Source organism: Engraulis encrasicolus, chromosome 2, assembly GCF_034702125.1.
Source record: "Engraulis encrasicolus isolate BLACKSEA-1 chromosome 2, IST_EnEncr_1.0, whole genome shotgun sequence".
Classification (NCBI taxonomy): domain Eukaryota; kingdom Metazoa; phylum Chordata; class Actinopteri; order Clupeiformes; family Engraulidae; genus Engraulis; species Engraulis encrasicolus.
The window spans coordinates 9,952,652-9,975,493 of record NC_085858.1 but is presented as its reverse complement, the minus strand read 5'-3'; the positions used below and the strand labels follow the sequence as shown (position 1 = coordinate 9,975,493).

Sequence of the window (22,842 nt, the reverse complement as noted above, 5' to 3'; positions counted from 1 at the left end):
GGTCTAACAAGATGCAACATTGTCAGACCTTAAAGGCAAATGAACCATGCTATGAACTAAGTAATTTTTGAACGTAGGAATAGTTCGGAAATCAATATTTGGAATAACCCTAGATTTTAATCACATCTTTCATGCACCTTGGCATTCTATCTGGTCTTTCACATTGCTCTTGGATGGCTTAATTTCCCTCCCTGTGCAAAAAGTCAAGTTGCTGAGTTTCATTTCATGGCTTTTGAGTTTTCAATGGCACTCGGTCCTGGAAATCAGGCTGGCCATGACAGGGTCTGATCTGGTGATCCGTCATCCCACTAATTGACAGCTTAGAATTGTAACGTTGTCCTGCTGAAAAAGACTATCCTCAGTGTAGAGGTAAGAAAGCTTCATTCCAATAACTTTGTGTGGCTTCAGTAACGCACCCTTGGCAAAGATGAAATTGCTCGATTTCAGCCTTGCTGAAGCACCCTCAGATCATCACCTCTGCCGAATTTCACAGCAGGTGCGGTTTGTGGACCTCTCCAGGTTTCTAGCAAATCATTGGATGACCAGTTATTGGATTATATCTGAAATTTGGCCAAGGATGGGTGATCTGAGGGTGCTTCAATCAGCACGGCTTGGATTGGGCAGATTCATCTTTGCGAACAAGGCGTCACTGAAGCCATACACAGTTCTCTTGGGCCAGTGGTGTAGTCTACGTAGAACGCAGGTATACGGAGAATACCCACTTCTAAATTTCTGGGATTTCAGTATACCCACTTAAAATTGATTGATCCATTATTTAGAATAGGGCAAATATATACAATATACCCACTTCAAAAAAATGCTCAAATATACAGTATACCCACTTCAAAAAAGTAGACTACACCACTGTCTTGGGCCTTAACTTGTTTCTTTCTGTTCTGACAATGTCCATTAATGCTGAGGACTGACAGCCCAAACTCTAGGCCCGAACACCCTTGAAAACCTCTGGGATGTGATCAAAAGGAAGAGGAATGGTCACAAGCCATCAACCCAAGTCCAGCAACTTGAATTCTTGCACCAGGCCTGGAATGTCTTCCATGAACAATGTGAGAGACTAGTGGAAAGCATACCAAAATGCATGAAAGCTTTGACTGAAAATCAGGCTTATTCCACCAAATATTGATTTCTGAACTCTTCCTAAGTTAATGCATTGCTATTATGTTGTTTTTAGGTTAATATTTGAGGTCTGGAAATGTGTGTTATTTTGACCATTTGTAATTGTCTGCAAATAAATGCTCTAAATGACAATATTTTCTTTCGATATTTGGAGGGGATGTAGTCTGCAGTTTATAGAATGAAATAACAATGTTTGTTTTACTGAAACACACACCTATCAACAGTAAAATCAGAAAAGAATTTCAAAGAGGCCTCTCAATTTTGTTCCATGGCTTTACATAAACAAATTCTTAAGTCTCTTGTGGAGAACTTTAATGGCAATCCCCCTCATCCAGTGCTGATCCAGGTTGGTTAGTAGAGTCTGAATGCAGTGCAGTCTTTCTCCCATCGTGGCTGTGGACAGAGTGCCTCAATCCTACCGGCCCTCTGAGGTTTGCCTGGGCCTGCTGGTCTGACTTCCTCTCCTATAAGACAAAAAAAAACCCCGCACATGTATGGCTATAAGGCCTAATGGAGATGGACTGGATTGGTGGAGAAATGTTACACCAAAGTTTTACTTGTGTGAATTGACCAACAATAAGGTTAAAACTAAGGTATCTGGGAGGGGAAAAAACTGTAAAGATGTAGGCAAATTGTGCACAGATGAGATGTTTGTTGCAGCTGCTCCAACTGTGACCCAATTTAAGTGGGATTATAAGTATTTTGCTACTGTGTGGGAGACGGTGGCCCTATACAGTACAATGCAGACCTGTGAGAATGTTGTGGCTGTGCCAAGTGGTGGGGTGGCCCATGGTGGTGATGCTGAGGCTGTCGCTCCTGTAGGCCCCCTGGTGGCTATCGTGGGAACTGCTGTGGTACACAGTGGACCCAGGCGGATTGGTCACCTCCTTCATGGCCGAGCCCTGGTGGTTGTGGGTCAGGTTCCTCAAACCATAGCTGCGGAGGACGGTGTGCTGTGTGTGGATCAAGGATCAAAATCAGAGTTTATAAATAGCTCCCCCGTCCCCTCCTCTCCTCATCTCGACAATGCAGCGAGGTGAAGATGGCCGCCTTCTGTAGCAGAAGCGGTTCCCAAACTTTTTCTGCTGGACCCTGTTTTGGATCTAAGAATATTTTTGCCATTTCCCAATTGCAAAAACGTTTTCGCTAAACTTTTGTGTAAATCACAGAAAAATTGAATACAAAGCGGATTCCAAAAAAGTTGTTTTTTGATTTTGCGAATAAAATCAAAATGCTGGCATTTTCAAAACATTCAATCCATGCATAAGATGCTCAATGGCACAAGGTTGACATAGGAACAGTTAAAATGAGGCAAAAGCATTGTTATGAGGGAAATATGTGGTCATGTAAAATTCGACCCATGCAACAAATCTCAAAAAAGTTGGGACAGGGCCAAAAAATGTTGTAATAGTTGAATAATTAAAAAAAAATAACACAAGGAGGAATATTTTGAAAGGAACTATATTGACTGCCAACATGAATGCACAGATAAAATACCATCACAGAGAGGCTGTGGCACTCAGAAGCGAAGATTTTGAGGGACTAATTACTGATCTATTACACAGAAATATTGAATTCTCAAAATTGCAGGCATATAAGGCCTATTTCTGTAATGTAGAGTTCTGTGAAATCATTGCACGAGTTATGAGATCATGACATACCCATCGTCAATAAGCAAACTATGACACTCCAACAATGGCCGCTGTTGAAAAAAATGACCATAAACACAACACTTGATTAAGGCACATGTTGCAGACATTAAACAGTGCTGCAAGTGGCAAAGCTCATTCTAGATGGACCTAGGAGACATGTGAAACTGTCCTCTGATTACAGAAAGGAAAATATTTCATTCTTTTTTAAAATCATGGAGTCATGCACCCTCCAGGTTATGAAGAAAATGAATACTTCAGCTTGATTTAGTGGTCAGTCTGAAAGACAGCATATATGATGGTAAAGGGGTGCAGATATGCCTTGGTTATGGTCTTCTTAATCATGTAGAGCATTAAAATGAGGGCTGAATGATATATTCAGACTTTAAACAGCATACATAGCTACCAAGGCATTATATTTTGGAGCACAGTCTTTAGATATTGCCCCATAATGACGGCAAATTTCAATCTCTACTATGTTCTAACAGTGTGGTTCCATCATAAGAGTAAATAGGTGACAAAATTGTTTTCTTGCAGTGAGGATATGCCATGTATTAAGCATAACAAGAAGGTAAACAAGTTGAAGAACACACCTATCAGTTGAGCTGCTGAAATCATGTCTCGCATATCAAAATATTTATTTTTTAAACAAAACATTCCATCAGTCAAAGTATTTAAATGTTAAGTCTCCTCCCTTGTGTTGTGTTTAGTCTTATCCAACATAAAAAGCATTTTATTGGCCCTGTCCCAACTTTTTTGGAATTTGTTGCAAGGGTGAAATTTTAAATGATCACATAATTACCCCAAAACAATCATTCTGCTTGGCTTTAACAACTGATATGTTGTCTGTACACAATGCTCTACCTTATTAACATATTGAATGTTTTGAAAATACCAGCATTTTGCAAAATACCAAGTGACCCAACTTTTTTGGAATCCGCTTTGTACAAGTAACCGATTCAATAGAATGTTGTTGCTATCAATGTATGGAAAGGTAATAAAAGCATACAGTATATTCATGCTGTATATTCAAGGTTTCATGCAGACAGTCCCTTCTGTATGGGACCCCCTTGCAGTACCTCTGTGGTCCCCTTAGGGGTCCTTACCCCCAGTTTGGAAAACACTGAGTTACAGCAAGCAGTAGGGGTGTGTTAAAATATCGGGATACAGTATCGCGGGCCTCTTCACAGTATCGTTCAAAATGTCTGTAAATTGCTGAAATTACATCTGACAGTAAGCTCCTTCTATGCAGTAGCTGAACGGCTTTGTGAAGGCCATGTTTTACATACAAAAAAGTAACATTTTATTATACAAATGTCTGTTTCCTTAAAAATGTAAAAAAATATCTGAAATATCAGGATACATACAGTATATCGATATCGCCGTGAAGACCATGTATAGGGATGCACATGTATCGCAATATGTATTGTATCGTGAACCCTACTATACAACACCTTTCCACACAGCATACACAGACCAAACTGCTGCATGTAAAATGGCAACACAATGCAACATAAACAATTCAGCCAAGTCCTTGTACAAAAAGAGTGGGCATGCGATAACAGTGCACCATGTAGACACAAACAACGCGGTATAGTTTCGGGGTCATGACGGACAGCGAGTAAGGTGAGGGCCGGGAGAGTTTGTGAGGGGCAGGTGAGTTTTTAGCCTATTTAAAGTCAGAGATGGATGGAGGGGGCAGACCTATGTAATAATGTCCAAGGAGAGCAGATTCACAGATGTGGACCAACAACAATAAATCTGTCCACATTGAGGCCCTGGAGGACTTAAGGGTTCTTTCTGATCTTCACTGATCAAGGCCAGTGATGCAGGCCGATTTGAGTATCTTTTAGATGTATTGGGGCCTCTAGATATACTGAGTCAACAAGTTGTATTAATGAGGCCAAATCCATACATTTAGGAGAATGCTAGCCAGTATAGGTTGAAAATGTCAAAGAACTTGACAATATCTACTCTTATATATCTGCCGTAGTTCTTAACAGGAAATTTGTATTAATGAGGTTGGTGACTGGAAATTGGAGTACAATACAGTGGCTATAAAATTCTACACACCCATGTAAAAGATGTAAAAATGACAAACAAATAATAAAATAACAAAAACAAACTCAATGCTTTAAATTAATATGGTTGTATAAATATGCACGCCGTTAAACTAATAGATTGTTGCAGCCCCTTTGGCTTTTATTACAGCACTCAGTCTTTCTGGGTAAGAGTCTATCAGCATGACACATGTGATGTGTGCTCTCCTCTTTGCAAAAGTGCTCCATATCTGACAGAAGAACATCTCCTGTGCACAGTCCTCTTCAGATCACCCCTCAGATGTTTGATGGGATTCAGGTCGGAATTCTGACTGGACCATGATTCGCCTATTTTATTCTGGTGAAGCCATTCTTTTGTTGATTTAGGCATATGCATAGGTCAAATGTCGTTCTGAAAGATTAAGCTCCTCTTCATCTTCAATTTTCTAGCAGAGGGCTGAAGGTTTCGTGTAAATACAGACTGGAATTTGGAGCTGTTTGTAATTCCCTCCTCCCTGACTAAGTCCACAGTTCCAGCTGGAAAAAAAACGCACAAAAGCACAATGCTGCCTGCCACCACCATACTTCAATTTAAGTACTGTATGGTGTTATTTGGGTGATGTTTTGCACCAAACATACCTTATGTCCAAAAAGATGAACCTTGGGGTAAATTTTGCAAAAAAAGATACCTGTAATCTCCCAAATATATGTGGGAAAATGTGTTAGGGCCTATAACCTAATGAAACCAAGGTCGAACGTTTTGGACTTAATTCCAGAAGTTTGGCGCAAAAACAACACTGTACATTACCCAAATAATATCATGCCTATATAGAGTGAAGCATGATAGTGGCAGCATCATGCTTTTGTACTGTTTTTCATCGGATGGAACTGGAGACGTGGCACAAAACCTAGCTCTGACCCCTGTCAGATAGGTGAAAATGCAGAGGAAGTTATTCTTTCCGAACGACAATTACCACAAGCACACGCCTAAATCAACAAAATAATTGCTTTACCAGAATAAGATTGGGGTTTTGGAATGGCCAAGATGGAGTGCAGATATCCTATCAAACATCTGTTGGGTGATCTGAGAAGGACAGTCTGTCAGATTTGGAGTGCCTTTGCAAAGGAGAGTGGACTAATACTGCCACATCAACATGTGCCACACTGATAGACGCCCAGTCAAGATGTCTGAGTGCTGTAATAACAGCCAAAGGTGCTGCAACAATTATTAGTTTAAGAGAGTGCATATTTGTGCAACCATGTTCATTTACGTTTTTGTTATTTTTTATTTGTTTCCCTTTAAAGCTTTGAGTTAATTTTTCAGTTGCATTGCGTAATAGTTTATATTAAATATGGGAAAAAAGTTAAATTATTTGTTTTTATGTCATTTTTATATCACAATAAAACTGGCATTTGAACAGGGGTGTGTAGACTTTTTATAGGCACTGTACGTGAACATTTCAAGGACACTGAAGAGCATTCCATGAACATTCCATTCACCATGCCACTTGCACTTGCGTGTGTGTGTGTTTGTGAGTGAATGTGTCAGAGAAAGAATGTAAATTCATGTATCAGTATAAGTTTTTACTGCACATTATGTGTGTGTGATTGTCAATATCTTATCTACGTCTATGTTTAGTTTAACGGCACATTGGAGACTGGTCAAACGCAATTTCAATCTTCTGTGCTAACCCTTGTTACATAGATTTTTTACAATAAAATACATTTTGACTTTATTCTTGGTACAATTGTTAGTGTTAACCATAACAATTGTTTTCTCTCTATGTGTTCTCAATGAGAGTACATGGTTTCTACCTGTTCCTATACCAGCTCAAATGTCCTTATAATCAAAATAGGGACCCTTCATCCATGCCTAACATACAGCTGTTGCAGCTCTTTACAGAATCTGAGTTCACTAATTCTACCTGTACCAGTGTACAAAATCTACCCCAGCTTTGAACAAAATGAATAAATGCTGCCACCTAGTGGCTAAAAATCATGACCACATACAGAAAATGTAATCCTGAGAAGTATGCACCAGAGGCACTATATGGGAAAAGACTTTGTGTGCACTCACTACACTGTATTCATAGATCTATTAGATCAATGATTCCAGACATGTGGGTCGGAGCCCATTAGAGGGCCGTGAAATAATTTCCTAAATATCTAAATGATCTGTGTGTGTGTGTGTGTGTGTGTGTGTGTGTGTGTGTGTGTGTGTGTGTGTGTGTGTGTGTGTGTGCAGTGTTTTGGAAACTATGGGGGCAGCCGGGATTTTTTTCTTTGGGGGGTTGGGATTTCACGCGGGCCATTGTGGGGTGGGGGGGTGGCGTGCCGTGGAAATTCATGCGGCGTAGAAATGAACGCGGCGTAAATGCAAAACGGCAAAACTATGAGTAAAGTATGACATTGGCGCATGGAGAAACTATAGGCCTACATTTCAGCCATTTATGTTTTGAGAAATTACATAAGATTTTACCCATGACATGTATATACTTAGTACATTGTCATTTATATAAGAAATGCAGTACAGTGAATCATCTGTTTGCAACACACTTTTCATTCGTCCCTCATGCAGGTGTCTGAATTTTTTTTTAAACAAAATAGGAGCACAGATAAGAATTTAGGAGCACTGTGAAATTGTTAACGCATAGACAAAAAGGGTCTAAGAGGCTATGCCTTTTTCCCCACACACATAGGCGTACACATTCTACATGAGGGGGGCTGGTCACAGGGCCAGTTTTTCAAAATTCCTCCCAGTAACAGGGCTGAACAACATATTACACATTTATGTCTATATTCACATTCATTACACAATCATTTCAATATGCAGCCCGATGTCTCCTCTGCGTCAATGAATTCCTGTCGCCTAACTCATTATCATACAACTGTAAAACAAAGCCTGGGGAGGGTCAGTAAACTCATCCCAACTGTCCCTTCTCTGACGGTTTTTTATTGCTCCCAAACCCAAGTTAACTACAACAACTTGACTAGGCTTTTGATCCCTCTGTCTTTCAAGCAATCATGGTTTTTTGTATAGGATGTATTTACTCCAGGAGGAAAATGTGAAGGAAATCGTTTTTAAAATCTTGTTGTTTTTTTTTACGGAAATCGTTAAAAAAAAAATAATAATAATTAAAATAACATTTTCGGAAACTATGCCGGCCAAATTTAAACTATGGCAGTGCGCCATAGTTTCCTCAATGTATGGAAAACACTGATGTGTGAATAATGACCGGTTGGCATTTTTACCAGTGTTACTATGCCCCAGATAAAATAAAGGGTTTTAAATTATAACTTCCTTGTCGACCTGTGGAGTTGGCTGAAATTGGCCCTAGCGCCACCAAGTTCTAAATGAAAAGACTTTAGTCTTCTTACTTCAAGAGCACCTACAGTTTGGAGTCTACAGAGTTGGAGAACAAGAGCGCTCAGCCCTTCTCCGTTCAATGCAAAGTTCTACCCTGAATTAGGCCTAGGCTAGAGTAGAGTAGAGTAGAGTAGACTTTTATTGTCACTATATAAATATAGTGAGATTATGTTTAGTAGCAACCCATAAATGCCCACAAAATAAAAGATATATTCACAGAAATAAATAATACATAAAAATCCATAAAAATCCATGTGCATCTCACAGTATCGATAGTCCTGAAGTATTGAGGGGGGGCAGGTGACGTATTGAGTTCAAAACTCTAATGGCAGTGGGATAAAAACTGTCCCTCATTCTCGTAGTGCGGGCACGCAGAGTCCTAAAGCGCCTGCCAGATGGTAGCATGGTAAAGAGCCTGTGACCAGGGTGTGTGTGGTCTTTAAGGATGTTTAATGCTCTGTTTGTGCAGCGTGTATGGTGGATCTCCTCAAGTGTGGGTAGTTGGCATCCAATGATTCTCTCTGCTGTTTTAATGATGCGCTGTAACATTTTCTTGTTGTCGTGTGTGCAGCTGGTGTACCAAGATGTAATGCTGTATGTAATTACTGATTCAATTGTGCACCTGTAGAAGTTAGTGAGCAGATCTCGTGGTAGCTGGGCCTTCTTTAGAGTCCGAAGGAAATATAGTCTTTGGGATCCCTTTTTAGCCATTGCAGAGGTGTTGGCGCTCCATGACAAGTCCTCGCTGATGTGCACACCCAGGAATCTGAAGCTCTGTACAACCTCCACTGGCTCCCCTCCGATGTTAATGGGTTGGTGGTAGTGGTTGCCCTGGCCACACCGCCTGAAGTCCAGGATCACCTCCTTTGTCTTCTTGGAGTTAAGGGCCAGGTTGTTGTCTTGGCTCCAGCGTGCCAGCTGCTCCACCTCCTCTCTGTAGGCCGTCTCGTTGTTGTCAGAGATCAGGCCAATCACGGTTGTGTCGTCAGCAAATTTAATGATGGTGTTTGTGCTGTGCTTAGGATCACAGTCATGAGTGAAGAGGGAGTACAAAAAAGGGTTCAACACACATCCCTGCGGCGCGCCTGTATTTAGGGTGATGGGTCTCGAATTATGTTTTCCCCAGCGTACAGACTGAGGTCTGTTACTGAGGAAGTCCAGTATCCATCTGCAGACATGAGGACTGAAGCCGAGGCTATTACTGAATACGACTTTCAAAGCAGAGCGATAGCCTGAACGTAGCAACCCCCCATTGGTGGTTGACTATTTACTTCATTTGTATTGATAATCATGTGTATTGGGTCAGAGGTGGACTGTGTATATTTTACAAGATTTTTAAGTGGGCCCCAAGTTTAAAAAAAAAAGGTTGGGAGCCCCGGGATTACATATGACCAGAGGAGGTCTGGCTTGTGGAGTGTGGAGAGTATTATGTGCGCTACAGATATGTGTTCTTTACAATACCCACTCCCATCCTCCCCAAGTGCTTGTGGCCTCGTAATGACATCATTGACAGAAGTTTAGTTCTCACAAAAGCACAATTGAATTTTCTCATTTACAATCGGGAAAGGGGAAAAGTCCCCCAAATGAAGTTGTGTCTCCAGTCTCCACAGAGACGGGGCATCACGTGAAGCATGAGGCCACAAGCCCTACAATAGGTCGAGGACGGGCGTTCAGGATATTGGAGAAGACCTCAAATGCATACCGGGGTGATGTCCTTTGGGGAATGGACGTCCCTGCTGTGTGTTGCCATGTAAGCGATGGGGCTGTTGCTGAGGTCCAGTGAGCTGCTGTGCTGAGAGGGAAACTCAGCATCCCTGGGGAAGAACACCAGTGTCTCTCCTCTACGCCCACGTCCACTGAAGGCCTAAAAACAAGGAAAGACATAGGCATATTAAAAATGAAGACTATCAGCCCATGTTTGATTATGAATTTAATTATCCATTATCTATTTTATTATTTCAAGGGCTTTTGTGGCCTTATGTTATGTTTATAGGACAGTTGAGTATGACAGGAGTGGGAGAGAGAGATGGGGCAGGGCTGGCAGGCAAAGGATTCAGGTGGTTCTCAAACCCGGGTCGCCATGGGCATGTAATCCCATGGCGGGTTAGTGCACTGTGCCAGTGCACCTTTTTTTAAAGTAACAATATACATGTACATGGGTGGTTGACGTTTAAGGGCGTAATGCAAAAAAAAAAAAAGTTTTTTCCAATTCCTGAAAAAAATGATGGAAAAAATTTGAAAAATATAGAAAAAAAATAAAGCACTTAGTGGTCCGTGGAATTTCGCCTTATTTTTGCCATTTCTGGGAAAATGTGTCCTGCATCAACACATTGCATAGGCATGTCACACTGCAGGAAAATGAAGTCACACCACAGGAAATTCACTGCATTATGGCCATTTTAATCCTTTTGTATACATGACTGACATCTGAGCTCATGCTAACTTGATAATGATATTGTGTTTAATCTTAATGTGTTTTCATTTATAAAAAAAACTTTTTCCTTCTATAAGAGCAGTCACATCACAGGACACCATAAAATGAACCTAAGCATTGCGTGACAGAAACATTGCAATATGAAGACATATTAAGAGGTTAATAGTCACCTTAAACTTCCACAGCACTCTCCAATAACTGAGGTACTGACTGGTTAGGAGCCAATCCTTAAGACCCTTGTAGTTGGCCTTGCAGCTGCCCATTCACAAACATTGACTTATGTCACCCCACAGGACGCAATTTGTGTTACGAAATTGAACTTGTAGTTAATATTACTGTCTTCAGTTTTTTTTCACATTCACACATCTTAATTATAAAGTTAATATATATTACAAGAAACACATTTGGAGAAAGAGGAACATGAGAAATTAAAGAAAATAACAAATAGTAAAATATATTATAGTTCATATAACACAAAGCAAAGGGGAGTAATAATAATAATTAAGAATCACATTGCTTTTGAAATGGAAGAAGTTTTTACAGACAAAGATGGACGATATGTTCTTGTAGTAGGTAAAATAGAAGGGATACAACTTTCTTTTTTAAACATATACTATCCACCAGATACTGGTATAGAATTTATGACTAAGTTAATAGATTTATTAGTGACAAAAGCAAAAGGAATAGCTGTATTAGCTGGGGATCTAAATCTTGTCATGAATGCAAAAATAGATTCAACAAGCACGAGACTGCATAAATCCGAAAAGAATGCTGACTTATTAAGGAAGGCATGCCAAGAATTTGGACTGGTAGACGTATGGAGAGCACTCCACCCAAGTAAAAAAGAATACACTTGCTACTCAGGAAGACATTCTGTATATAATAGGTTAGATTATTTTTTCATGTATAAACACAATTTCACACTAGTTAATTCATGTCAAATTAGCTCTATAAATATTTCAGATCATGCTGCCATCTCTCTGTCTCTAAAACTTAATTGTAAAAAAGGTAAATCCCTGTGGACATTTAACAATTCTCTTTTAGAGGAAATAACCTTCGTAGAAAAAATAAAAAAGGAACTACAACTATATATAGAAATAAATGACACACCAGATATAGATCCCATCACACTATGGGAAGCAGTAAAGGCTGTATTAAGAGGTATAATAATATCCTACTCCTTGGCAAGGAAAAGATCAAAAGAAGCATTAGAAAAACAACTACTTTATGAAATAAAATGTTTAGAACAACAGCATAGTGCAACAAACGATAAAAAGGTTAAGATTGAGTTAGAAGAAAAACGGAAAAAAAATAGATAAATTCCGCATGATGGAAATTGAGAAACTAATGAAATTTACACAACAGGAACGGTATGATGGTGGACCAAAGGCGTTAAAGATACTGGCGTATAAATTAAAGAAACAGCAAGAGAAGACACATATAACACAACTAAACACCCGTCAGAATAAAGTTATAATGGATAAAGATGAAATTGCAGAAGAATTTGCTAAATATTATGAAGATCTCTATAAAACAGAATTGAAAGATGATAAAGAACTAATTCAGAATTATCTTAAAAAACTTGAAATACCAAAAGCAACACAAGACGATAATATTGGATTAACAAAGCCTATTACACTTGAAGAAGTAAATGAGGAAATACAAGGTCTACAGCAAGGAAAAACACCAGGAGATGATGGTTTTCCAAATGAATTTTATAAAGCATTTAAAGATCAGCTTGGTAGCTTATTGGTAAGAGCCTACAATCACGCATTGGGCACGGGCAGATGGGCTCCAACATGGACTTCATCTATTATCACTTTGATACATAAAGAAGGGAAAGACCCGAAAAATTGTTCATCCTACAGACCAATATCTCTATTAAATACAGATCATAAAATAATAACATCAATCCTTGCCAAAAGACTAAAATACATTATTCCTAATTTGATAAATACAGATCAACGTGGCTTCATCTCAGGACGTATCCTGGCAGACAATATACGACGAACATTGAACATAATTGATTACTCCAAAAAAAATGACGAAAATCTGATTTTATTGACTTTGGATGCAGAAAAAGCGTTTGATTTAGTTTCATGGCCTTTCATGTTTGAAGTAATGTTAAGTTTTGGTTTTGATGAAAATTTCTGTACATGGATTAAAGCAATATATGCAAACCCGGTATCAGTTGTAAAGAAAAACGGTACACTATCAAGACGGTTTTTAATTCAAAGGGGAACGAGACAAGGGGACCCCCTCTCTCCACTTCTTTTTACCTTTTATATTGAAATTCTTGCAATAGCTATTAGACAAAATAGAAATATTAAAGGGATTACAATAGGACAGGAAACACATAAGCTAGCACTATTTGCTGATGATATAATACTTTACTTGACAGCCCCAAAAGAATCACTGCACCAACTGATGGGAGAAATTGAAAATTATAGTACAATTTCAGGATATAAAATTAATAAAAGTAAATGTGAAGCCTTAACAATTGGCAGGGAAATGGACCAAGAACTAAAGCAACATTATAATATTAGATGGGACTCACAAATAATAAAGTACTTAGGTATCTATATTAGCTCGGACTTGAGTGATTTATATAACAACAATTATAGTACTTTAGAATTAAAGATAAATCAGGATATCAATAGGTGGAAATTAATCCCTGATGGAATCTATAGTAGGGTAGAGACAATTAAAATGATGGTACTCCCACAGGTTCTCTTTTTATTTCAAGCACTTCCAATTTCACTTCCTCCAACTTTTTTTAGAACTTGGAATAAAAAATTTGCAGATTTTATTTGGAATGGCAAAAAACACAGAATCAAATATGAGACATTAACTCAACCAAAGGAAGAGGGAGGTTTAGGGGCTCCACAAATACAAAAATACTACTTCGCATCACAAATTTTAAACAATAATGAATTGGATGGGAGAGGAATCACAAATAAAATGGATCAATACTGAAAGAGAATTGTCAAATGGAATACTTGGCTCTTTACCTTTCCTTAAAAAAGTGTCACAAAAGCAATATCTACAAACATTTTGCATTGGAAACACATTAAAGACCTGGAAACAGTTATGTTCTTATTTAAAAATCAATAGTGAAAGCGTACGGCTAAGAAAAATGAGACACGACCCAGATTTTAGAGCACAAAAAGATGACAACATTTTGGACGCTTGGGCAAGTACAGGACTGACCATATTTGCACAACTTTTTGAAGAAAATATAGTAGTTTCGTTTCAAACCCTTGCAGAGAGATACAGTCTACCACAAAAACATTTTTTTAAGTATTTACAGGTCAGGAGCTATATACAACAAAAGGCGGAAAAGGCAACTAATGAAGTTTTATTTTTTTTTGTTAGAAAATAGAAACAAAAGTAGAAGGGGAGGTGCTCTAGCGAAGGCCTATAAACTAATACAAAGGATGACAAAAACAAAGTGTAAGGCAAAAGAAAAATGGGAGAATGAATTACTAGTTACTATTACAGATAGTTCCTGGAGTGAATTATGGAAAGAGACTTTCAAAACAACCCAGTCCAAATGCTGGAAAGAGTTTGGCTGGAAGGTCAATCAAAGATTTTTTATGGTACCTAAACAATGTGCCCATATCTCAGGAGCTGACATAAAATGTTGGCGAGGATGTGGAGAAGAAGGGTCGCATACACATATATTCTATACATGTTCTATAATAAAACCATTTTGGGAGGAGGTAAGGCGAGCTGTCACATACATTTTTGATCTCAAACAACCTCTAACACCAGTAAATGTATTAGGCATCGACCTACCGAACAGGATAAAAAGAACGCACCGTAACTTTTTTCATATTCTAAGACTTACAGCACTAAAGCAAATTACAAAACTATGGAAACAAAGCAGACAACCAGATGTCCAGCTATGGTATAATACAATAAAAAATGTTTTGGAAATGGAAAAAAATATATTATTTTCTAGAAAGTGCTCACACAAATGGGAAGAAATGTATCCAGAAAATCTTTGCAATAATATGTGCCTTTACTTTGAAAATAGAACAACATAAGCTTCCAAATCTTTCACAGCTTGTGCATGCCCCCACACACCCACCCTCTACATCAGCACATACATACAGCCAATACAACACCTACTTCACACACACATACACCTACAGGTGAGCTATAGAATGTCTCTTTCTCTCTCTCTCTCTCTCTCTCTCTCTCTCTCTCTCTCTCTCTCTCTCTCTCTCTCTCATTGTCTCGTAAGGTTTGAGTTGAAGTGCTTTTTTATTTTTATTTATTTATTCTCTGTCCTTGTTGGTTTGTTTGTTTTTGTCTATATGTTTGTCTGTGTCAACTGTCTATTGTCATTTACGTATTTGGGGGGAAAAAAAAAAAAAGTTTATTTGGTAGTATGCTGAAAAGTCATTGAAAAGAATTGAAGTCTTGTATGGGCATATATTGTGAACTAGAAGAAGAGAGAAAAAAATGGTGATGATGATGATGATGAATTTGTCATATTGAAATTAACTGTAAGCCTTGTGAACAATTCTACCAATAAACAAAGTAACAGAAAAAGGATTGGCTCCTAACCAGTCAGTACCTCAGTTATTGGAGAGTGCTGTGGAAGTTTAAGGTGACTATTAACCTCTTAATATGTCTTCATATTGCAATGTTTCTGTCACGCAATGCTTAGGTTCATTTTATGGTATATCATATTCCAGGTTTCATTAATGTTACAGTCACACCGCAGGATATTTGACATATAAACCTTTACATAAATCTTAACAAAAATATTTCTTCTCATCAAAAATATTTCTTCTCATCTAAGACTAATGTGAAATATAATGTACCACATCTTCTTTCATTGACATTTGTTTTTTAAAGGAAAAATAACAGTTTTGTAGGTTTTTAACCAATGTTACGAAAAAAACAAGGCGTCACCTCAACCACCCAAATACTGGGTCCCAACTGCCTTACTGTTTGGCCAGGGGTGCATTTATTTATTGGATGGGACAACTGGCTTTGCACAGGGGCCACAGAGGCAATGGTCCCAGTCACTTTAAAATACTTCTCCACACCTTGGCTATCCACAATCTTGCCCTGCTATCTAATCTTATTCACTTGCTATTCCCTCCCGCCCCCTCCGTTCCTCTTCCTCCATTCTCTTCTCTGTCCCCTCTGCCCGTCTAGCCTACCATGGGGAATAGAGCTTTCACTCTGCTCCTCAGCTGTGGAATGCGCTGCCCCCTGACATCCACAATATTGACGCTTTACCCCTGTTCAAATCCAGACTAAAAACTCATCTGTTTCAGTTAGCCTATTCTTTATGATTCTTTAACTCTGTTTTGTTTTATTTTATTTTCTATATATTTATTTATTTTTACAATCTGTTTCTGTGCCTGTGTCTTGTTTTATTTTGCCTCTCTCTGTTAGCCTGATAAACCAGCCTAAAGCCCAGCTAGAACAAATTGAACCCGGGCCTCTCCAATCATCACCTAGATAGATGGCACAACGTATCCATCCATCTCCATCTATAGGCCTACATCTATCTATCTATCTATCTATCTATCTATCTATCTATCTATCTATCTATCTATCTATCTATCTATCTATCTATCTATCTATCTATCGATACCTATCTATGTCTGTCTGTCTGACTGTCTTTGTCGGTAGGTCTACCCAACCATCAGCAAGCATGACATTTTTTCCCCACCTCACCTCTGCCGTGACTGTGGTGTAGTTCGTTTCAGGCGAGTTTGTTATCATGTTCAGGTTGCCCTCATGCATGGTTCGGTTTACTCCTAGCTTCCATGTGCACGGATCTTCGACCGCGTCGAGCTGACAGTTTCGTATTGGATTGATTTGTTTTCGGCCCGCTGTCGCTCCTAGATACAGCTGATCAAACATGATGCTGGATATTTCAGAGCACAGGGCTGCCCTCTTCTGTTACTGTTGTCAAACTCTAGCTTCGAACACTGTGAAATGTAAACGGCCTATGCATAGACTATTGTTACGTACCGGTATATTCTGTCGGCTGTCAGAACAAGTTCACAAGTGTTACATAAGTTTATCAACATTATTTTACAGCATGATACGCTACACACACTAAGTTTCTCCACAACATCATCCTCGACTACAATTGTTATGGTTACTGAGTACACATAGCCTACGGCTAGACTTTGACATGTCTTATGGCCACATTTTGCCCATTGTCCCTGCCATCTTCAAATATCGCCTTCATGTTTTATTATTCTTTTGGTGATGTTTATGACTTCGATATGAACGCAAACAATCTCAGATATTGCGCACAAGAAGAGTGCACCACAAACAATTTTGAGTGTACGCGCGTAGCTTCAATGTCCAATGATAAGTCGCGCGAGAGTTAAAATTTCCCAAATCGCACCGCGATTTCCTCTTCCTTCCTCTTTCCGCCATATTGCAGAACCGGTAAGACATTTCTGTTCTTAGGTCCCTTCAAAATCCTTGTGAAATCGGCGCCATCCTTGACATTATTATGTGTTTTTCGGCAGAAAATAAATAACAAGCATTTGAACATTCCACCTATATGTTGATTTGTTTGATTGAGCCCCTTCATCTCTGAATAAATGTCCGAGAACCTCTGAGGTCTAGCCTATGGTGCCCTGTGTATGGCTGGCAAATGCTCGTGATACGGCTCCAGTGATATTCACAACGTGTTAAGCATGCCACTACTTTAAATTACACCTTTCGGAGGCTCTATTGTGAATATTTTAGGCAAAACTGTTGCGAAAACGCTGTACGCAGTCAAGCAAGGCTGGTCAAAGAGGTTACCGATTCGTAGAACTGGTAACTAGATGTGACCATTAGCTAACTGGCTAACGCTAACTCGAGCTGTATGCAAGTTGTAATTCAAAGAGCTCGTGCCCCTCTTATCCATTTTTCTGTGTCGTTTGTTTTTTGCCGCCTCAACGATCAAGAATTATGATTTTGCGGAAGACAATTTGACTTTGTATGATACAGTAGTTATCGGAGCCGTCCGCTTGTTGACAGTTTGCTTAGGCATGCAGGCCCCAATACAGCATCGATGCTAGTAGTAGTTTTCTCTCCCTGTTTCGATGTCCTGGCGTGTGGTTATGGCTTTATAACAAGTGTGGTTCTCTCTCCACAGGCATCATGGTGCGTATGAACGTACTCGCAGATGCGCTGAAAAGCATCAACAATGCAGAGAAACGTGGGAAACGCCAGGTCCTCATCAGGCCCTGCTCCAAAGTTATAGTGCGCTTCCTCACCGTCATGATGAAGCATGGTGAGTGTGGACTCTTCTGTTGAGGCTGCTTGTAAATCCTACTGATTATTCTGAGCAGAAACGTGCGATTGAAACGCTCATCTACCCGTGTCGAGCATGTATGGTGATTACCTGAATGCCTGAGTTGGCCTGGTTGCAGCCAGTGATGATCAGTGTTCATGTTGTTGGTGTGAAGACTGTGGGTTGGTGTTTTGAGCACTGCTGTTTTATAAAGTGCTTTTTGCTTTGTGTGTTTCCAGGTTACATTGGCGAGTTTGAGATCATCGATGATCACAGAGCTGGCAAGATTGTTGTAAATCTCACAGGCAGGCTGAACAAGGTGAGTCGTAATTATGGGAATGTTCAATATGTTAACTTGCATTGGGACATGAACTTGTGAACGAGTAAACAGTTCAGCTTCACCCTGTCTGTTCACTTGTTTGCTAGTCGTCAGTTCTCCCGATTGTCTAACCATGAACTTGTGTTTGGCAGTGTGGTGTCATTAGCCCGCGATTCGATGTCCAGCTGAAGGACCTTGAGAAGTGGCAGAACAACCTGCTGCCCTCACGACAGTTTGGGTGAGTGTTCATGGCGGCAAGCGTTATGCCGCTTTTCTCATACAAGTTGGGAGCTTGCCTTCACCCCAATAGGACTGCACTGTGACTGCCCATAGATGATTACGGACTGCATTGGGCATTGAAGAGATGTGGCAAATCGTGCACATCTCATTGCACATCTCCAGTTAAAATGGCATAAAGCAGAGTGCACTGGGCTTGAAATTTTGACTTTCTTGCACCCATTTGGTGTTGACTGATGCTGGTTTAAGTACTGAATGCATTGTTCGCTGCAAGCAGGTTCTCACCAACAGTACTGCAGGAGTCCGTCTGAAGTTGTGATGCCTAGTTGCAAAGAATGGTCCAACCGGATTGAGGTGTACTCTTGATATGCTCTTGGTGTTGCTCTGGGGTAGGACTAGCAGGCGAAGGCTGTCTCCCATATCATTCACCTCCAGTTACTCTGTCAGGGCACATGAGTCTCACCTGGTCTGAATATCCATCTGAATGCAGGACGAATGTAGCCTCGCGCGCCATCCTACGTACTTCCGCCAAGACACTTGGCTCCGCACTACGTCTGGTACCTGTCTTCTGTGGAGCGATGTTGACCGGTAGGATTTTCACCGGTGTTCTGACAAACGGTCCTACATTGTAATTTTATCCTAAGGTAGACAGTGATTCTCAAACTTTTTCAGGCCGAGGACCACTTTGTCCCCCCAAAAAATGTTCAGGGACCACCTGTCAACTGAATTGAGAGTTGACGGGTGCTATTTCGACAGTTAATATTGATGCAGATCACTTACTTTTTATTCCCATTTACAACCCTGTCTTATTGTGGTGAAAATATGACTAGAGGCATGTTTGGCTTTGTAATTATGTTACAAATATAGCATTCTGCTAGCTTGTCTTGGAAAAGTAGAAATCCCTTTGCGGACCACCTGAGCTCTGTCGCGGACCACCAGTGGTCCCCGGACCACACTTTGAGAATCACAGAGGTAGGATGTTCTGTCAGACTTGTCTGTCAAACGGTCCTAAATCGCCATAGATAGACGTCAGACATGTTTGTTGAACAAGTTCTAAGTTAAATTCTGATTTTTCCGAAAATGTCCTTCCTGCTTCCTGCAGTCGCGTCAGATCAAACAAAGTCCACACCATGAATACGAAATGGAAATGGTAGTATTATGGGATGGTCTGGACCAGGCTAGGACGAATGGCAAGTCCATGCTTTTTGTCCATTGTTGATCGATAAGCACTGAATGGAAGGTGGTGAGAGAGAAAAGTCTATAAATTTGTGCAATTGGAAGATTTTTAATCAAAAACTGCCGTTGAAGAATGGTATGTCATTGAGGGGCGAAGATGTGTTTTCGCAAAGGTTTAATTTCCCAAACTGTTGCATTAGGTTGAAGCTGGAGCATTTCCCCACTATGCAGTGAATGAGTGTCAGACAGTGGAGGGTATTAAGTGGCTTTGTTCAAAATGAAGTGATGCAAAGGTGTCTGTCACATCAGGCTATGGCGGCTCAGGGATGAACTCAAATACCCTTACGCATATTCTGATAATGCAGTATTGCAGTAAATAAAACAAAAGCTCTTCAGGCAAAGGGTTATCCATTGAGTTGAAGTTTTTGGGAGTATGGGTTGTGATGTTTTGTAAATGATAAAAGTTCAAGAAAGAAAGGAAAGTTTTTGGGAGTGCATCATGAATTATTGCATAGTTCTGCGGTATGAGTGGCTTGATTTGAAAGTGCCTGAAATATTAGAAACGTTGATTTGTAAGTATGATTGTTGCTGAGCTTCTACTCTGAACTGAACTCGCATAGAGTTATGGCAGCCAACCATATCAGGAGAATGGTGTTCATCTTTGTTGTCCGTCCTGTTGTGTTTTGCTTTTTAATTTATTTGATGAGGCAGAGATGAAATGGCATTATGTACAAGCACGGGTGCTCCCATTTTGTGGCAAAATTGGTTATCAGTCTATTGTCATTTGAGTGCTGTACTAATGCATAGTGCAGTAATTTGTAAAACTGGTGTATTGAATCCCCACTGCTGGTTACAGTACTTTTGATCAGTAGGATTTTAAAAAGCTGGATGCACACATTCAGTTTCTGGATATTAAGGTATTCATCTGATAAGGTAATTAATTGAGGGTATCTGAGGTCAGTCAGTGTGTATTCTGGCTTGAAAGCCCTTCAGACCTCAGTGTCTCTCTTGTCTGTCCAGAAGTTTTACATTAATGAGTGTTTATAGAGCTGTGCCAGTGCTGGGCCTGTGAAAGGGATGTTGAGCCCCTGTGCTGTGTATTTAGTGTTGTGCCACTGGTCTGGTCAGCAGTCGGTGGGTTATGCCCTCAGGTGTTAAATATGCAGCGAAGGCTGGGTGGCAGCGATGCCCCACAATGGCTGATCTCAGACAGCCTTGGGTCGCACTGGGTGACCCCGTACTCAACCTGCCTGGAACCTGGTGTTGGTGAGCCGGTGACATCTTTCACGTTGGTTTGTTGGGCGTGTGTGGGTGGCTGGGCAGGGACATGAAGAATGTTTGGGCTGAGGGGGATCCAGCTTCAGTACATTTCTGCCTACTGAGGCAGGTGTTTTGTGTCTTGGTCTTTTTATTTGCGGCAGGCTGATGGCTCGCACCTGTGTGTCAGTGTCTGTGTTCCTGCACTAGATGGCAGAAGATGCCCTTGCCTAGTACAGCAGCTACTGTGTGTGCAGATGGAACAGAAGTGAACAGCCCTGTTGAGCACGTTGCGGTCTAGACTGCAGCCGGCAATTGGTTGTGATGTGAAAAGGTTTTTCCAAACACGTCTTTGAACTGGATCCGTAATGGCAGGGGGTGGGGGAATAGATTTTGAATAAGAATCCATAAATCAATCAGTCATTCCTAGTTTCCAAGCGTCATCTATCTGCATGTAATGCATGTTTATTCTGTCGTCATTCACATCAACATTGAGAAATGCAAACATCCACCTCCTTTCTTGGCATGCATGTGGTTCTTCAGTACTCATGTGTGTAATGTACGGAGGGAGAGGAGTGCCAGTGCTATGTCTTCGGTACCAGTGTGTTCATCGTCTGCTGGTTCTATCCTCAATCGCTGGGACACGCAAACAAGCTGCTTGAATTAGTTGCTAATATGAAAATTAACCATCTTAAGCAATAGCGAATGACGGCGGGTACAGCCAGTGATTCATTGCCCCCCAATCAAGACCCAGTAGCGCTACAAACCGACAAGGGGTCGAGGGGGGCATCTGCCGAATGTCTGAAATTGTGGCAGTGTTTCACATTCAATTTGGTTGTGTGTGGCTGTTTTATCGGTGCATGTGCTCCCACCGTATATGTGTAATATTCTTGTGGGGCTGGTGTCTGTCTTGTCCGTGCTGTGTCTCTGACCCAAGCTTCTTTCCTCCTGCAGGTTCATCGTCCTGACGACCTCAGCTGGCATCATGGACCACGAAGAGGCCAGACGAAAACACACAGGAGGCAAAATCCTCGGCTTCTTTTTCTAACCATGTAATGACAGTGAAAAATAAAGCCCGTTTCAGTGGACCCTGCCGTTGTCTGGCATTCATTTGACCCCACTGGAGTGTGTGCGCAGAGGCGAGGAATGGACGAGGGTTGTCTACAGGCTCTCAACAGTTTTATTTACCATAACTTTCTAAATAGAAAAGCCTCTTGGCACAAAGAGATTTGTATTCGTTTCTGTCTTTCCCTTAGCGAAAACAGCCTCCCCAACAAAAAAGGATTCAGCACTTCAGTGTGCATGCATCCTGGTGTGTCTCCTACAACTCCCCTAATTTGGGGGAGCCTCACTAATGGGGCTCAATGTGCTCTGGAAAGGTGGATGTTCAGTCAAGAGGGCTCCTCAGGGACGGGCAGAGGTGGCTGGTTAGCGGGGGCTGAAAAGGCCAAGTGCCATGAATATTTAAAGACCTGATGCCCCTCTCTCTCTCACACACACCCCAAAGCATTAAACTCAAGCACTGGGCAGGCAGGAGGAAACGCTAATTAAGCAGAAAGTTTGGCTCATTCTGGCAAGGTGCTGGAGAGGCGTTTGAAAAGCAGCAATTAAAATCCTAGTAGTTGTGAAATCAATTCAGTCGGACAATTGCTTTAATTAACGTTGGGGTGTGTGAGTGGAAGAATGGATTGCCTCCTCGAAGGGGTGGGTGTTGGCTGGGGGGTTTGAGCTGAAGCTCTAACTGATGATTCCAAAGCAAACAAATTTGGGGCAGATACTGAACGCTGCATGTTGGTAGTCTCTTTCTCCAGTCAAAAGGTGGGAATGGGAACAGGGGTTTTTTTCCCAACATGAAGTGGTAAATACATAGTGTTTAATTTGAGTGTGAATTTGCCATACATCTACAGTTATTGGAGGTTTGGAAGCTCCTATGTATGAATAGTACTTAACTACAGCAAAT

At 40.6% G+C, this 22,842-nt stretch overlaps 2 protein-coding genes and 1 non-coding gene across 4 annotated transcripts; 2 read left to right on the top strand and 1 right to left on the bottom strand.

The window, feature by feature from the left end:
• Window positions 1-1,429: 1,429 nt before the first annotated feature.
• On the bottom strand, window positions 1,430-16,721 carry LOC134467682 (uncharacterized). The gene is made up of 4 exons (XM_063221539.1): window positions 16,327-16,721; window positions 9,892-10,053; window positions 1,883-2,087; window positions 1,430-1,598 (listed from the first exon to the last, which is right to left on the bottom strand). The coding sequence occupies exons 1-4, from the start codon at window positions 16,513-16,515 to the stop codon at window positions 1,486-1,488; spliced, it is 669 nt and encodes a 222-aa protein (XP_063077609.1). The 5' UTR covers window positions 16,516-16,721; the 3' UTR covers window positions 1,430-1,485.
• Window positions 16,722-16,918: 197 nt separating this feature from the next.
• Window positions 16,919-21,970, top strand: rps15a (ribosomal protein S15a). 2 transcript variants are annotated; one of them, XM_063221562.1, is made up of 5 exons: window positions 16,919-17,055; window positions 17,756-17,893; window positions 18,133-18,212; window positions 18,365-18,450; window positions 21,837-21,970. In XM_063221562.1, the coding sequence occupies exons 2-5, from the start codon at window positions 17,761-17,763 to the stop codon at window positions 21,928-21,930; spliced, it is 393 nt and encodes a 130-aa protein (XP_063077632.1). In that variant the 5' UTR covers window positions 16,919-17,055; window positions 17,756-17,760; the 3' UTR covers window positions 21,931-21,970. The 2 variants fall into 2 exon arrangements, with proteins under 2 accessions (XP_063077632.1, XP_063077640.1); XM_063221570.1 differs by lacking the exon at window positions 16,919-17,055 and adding an exon at window positions 17,354-17,433.
• Window positions 21,394-21,529, top strand: LOC134443771 (small nucleolar RNA SNORA57). Its single transcript, XR_010033745.1, has one exon. It is a non-coding gene; the product is annotated as a small nucleolar RNA SNORA57 (small nucleolar RNA).
• Window positions 21,971-22,842: the final 872 nt, after the last annotated feature.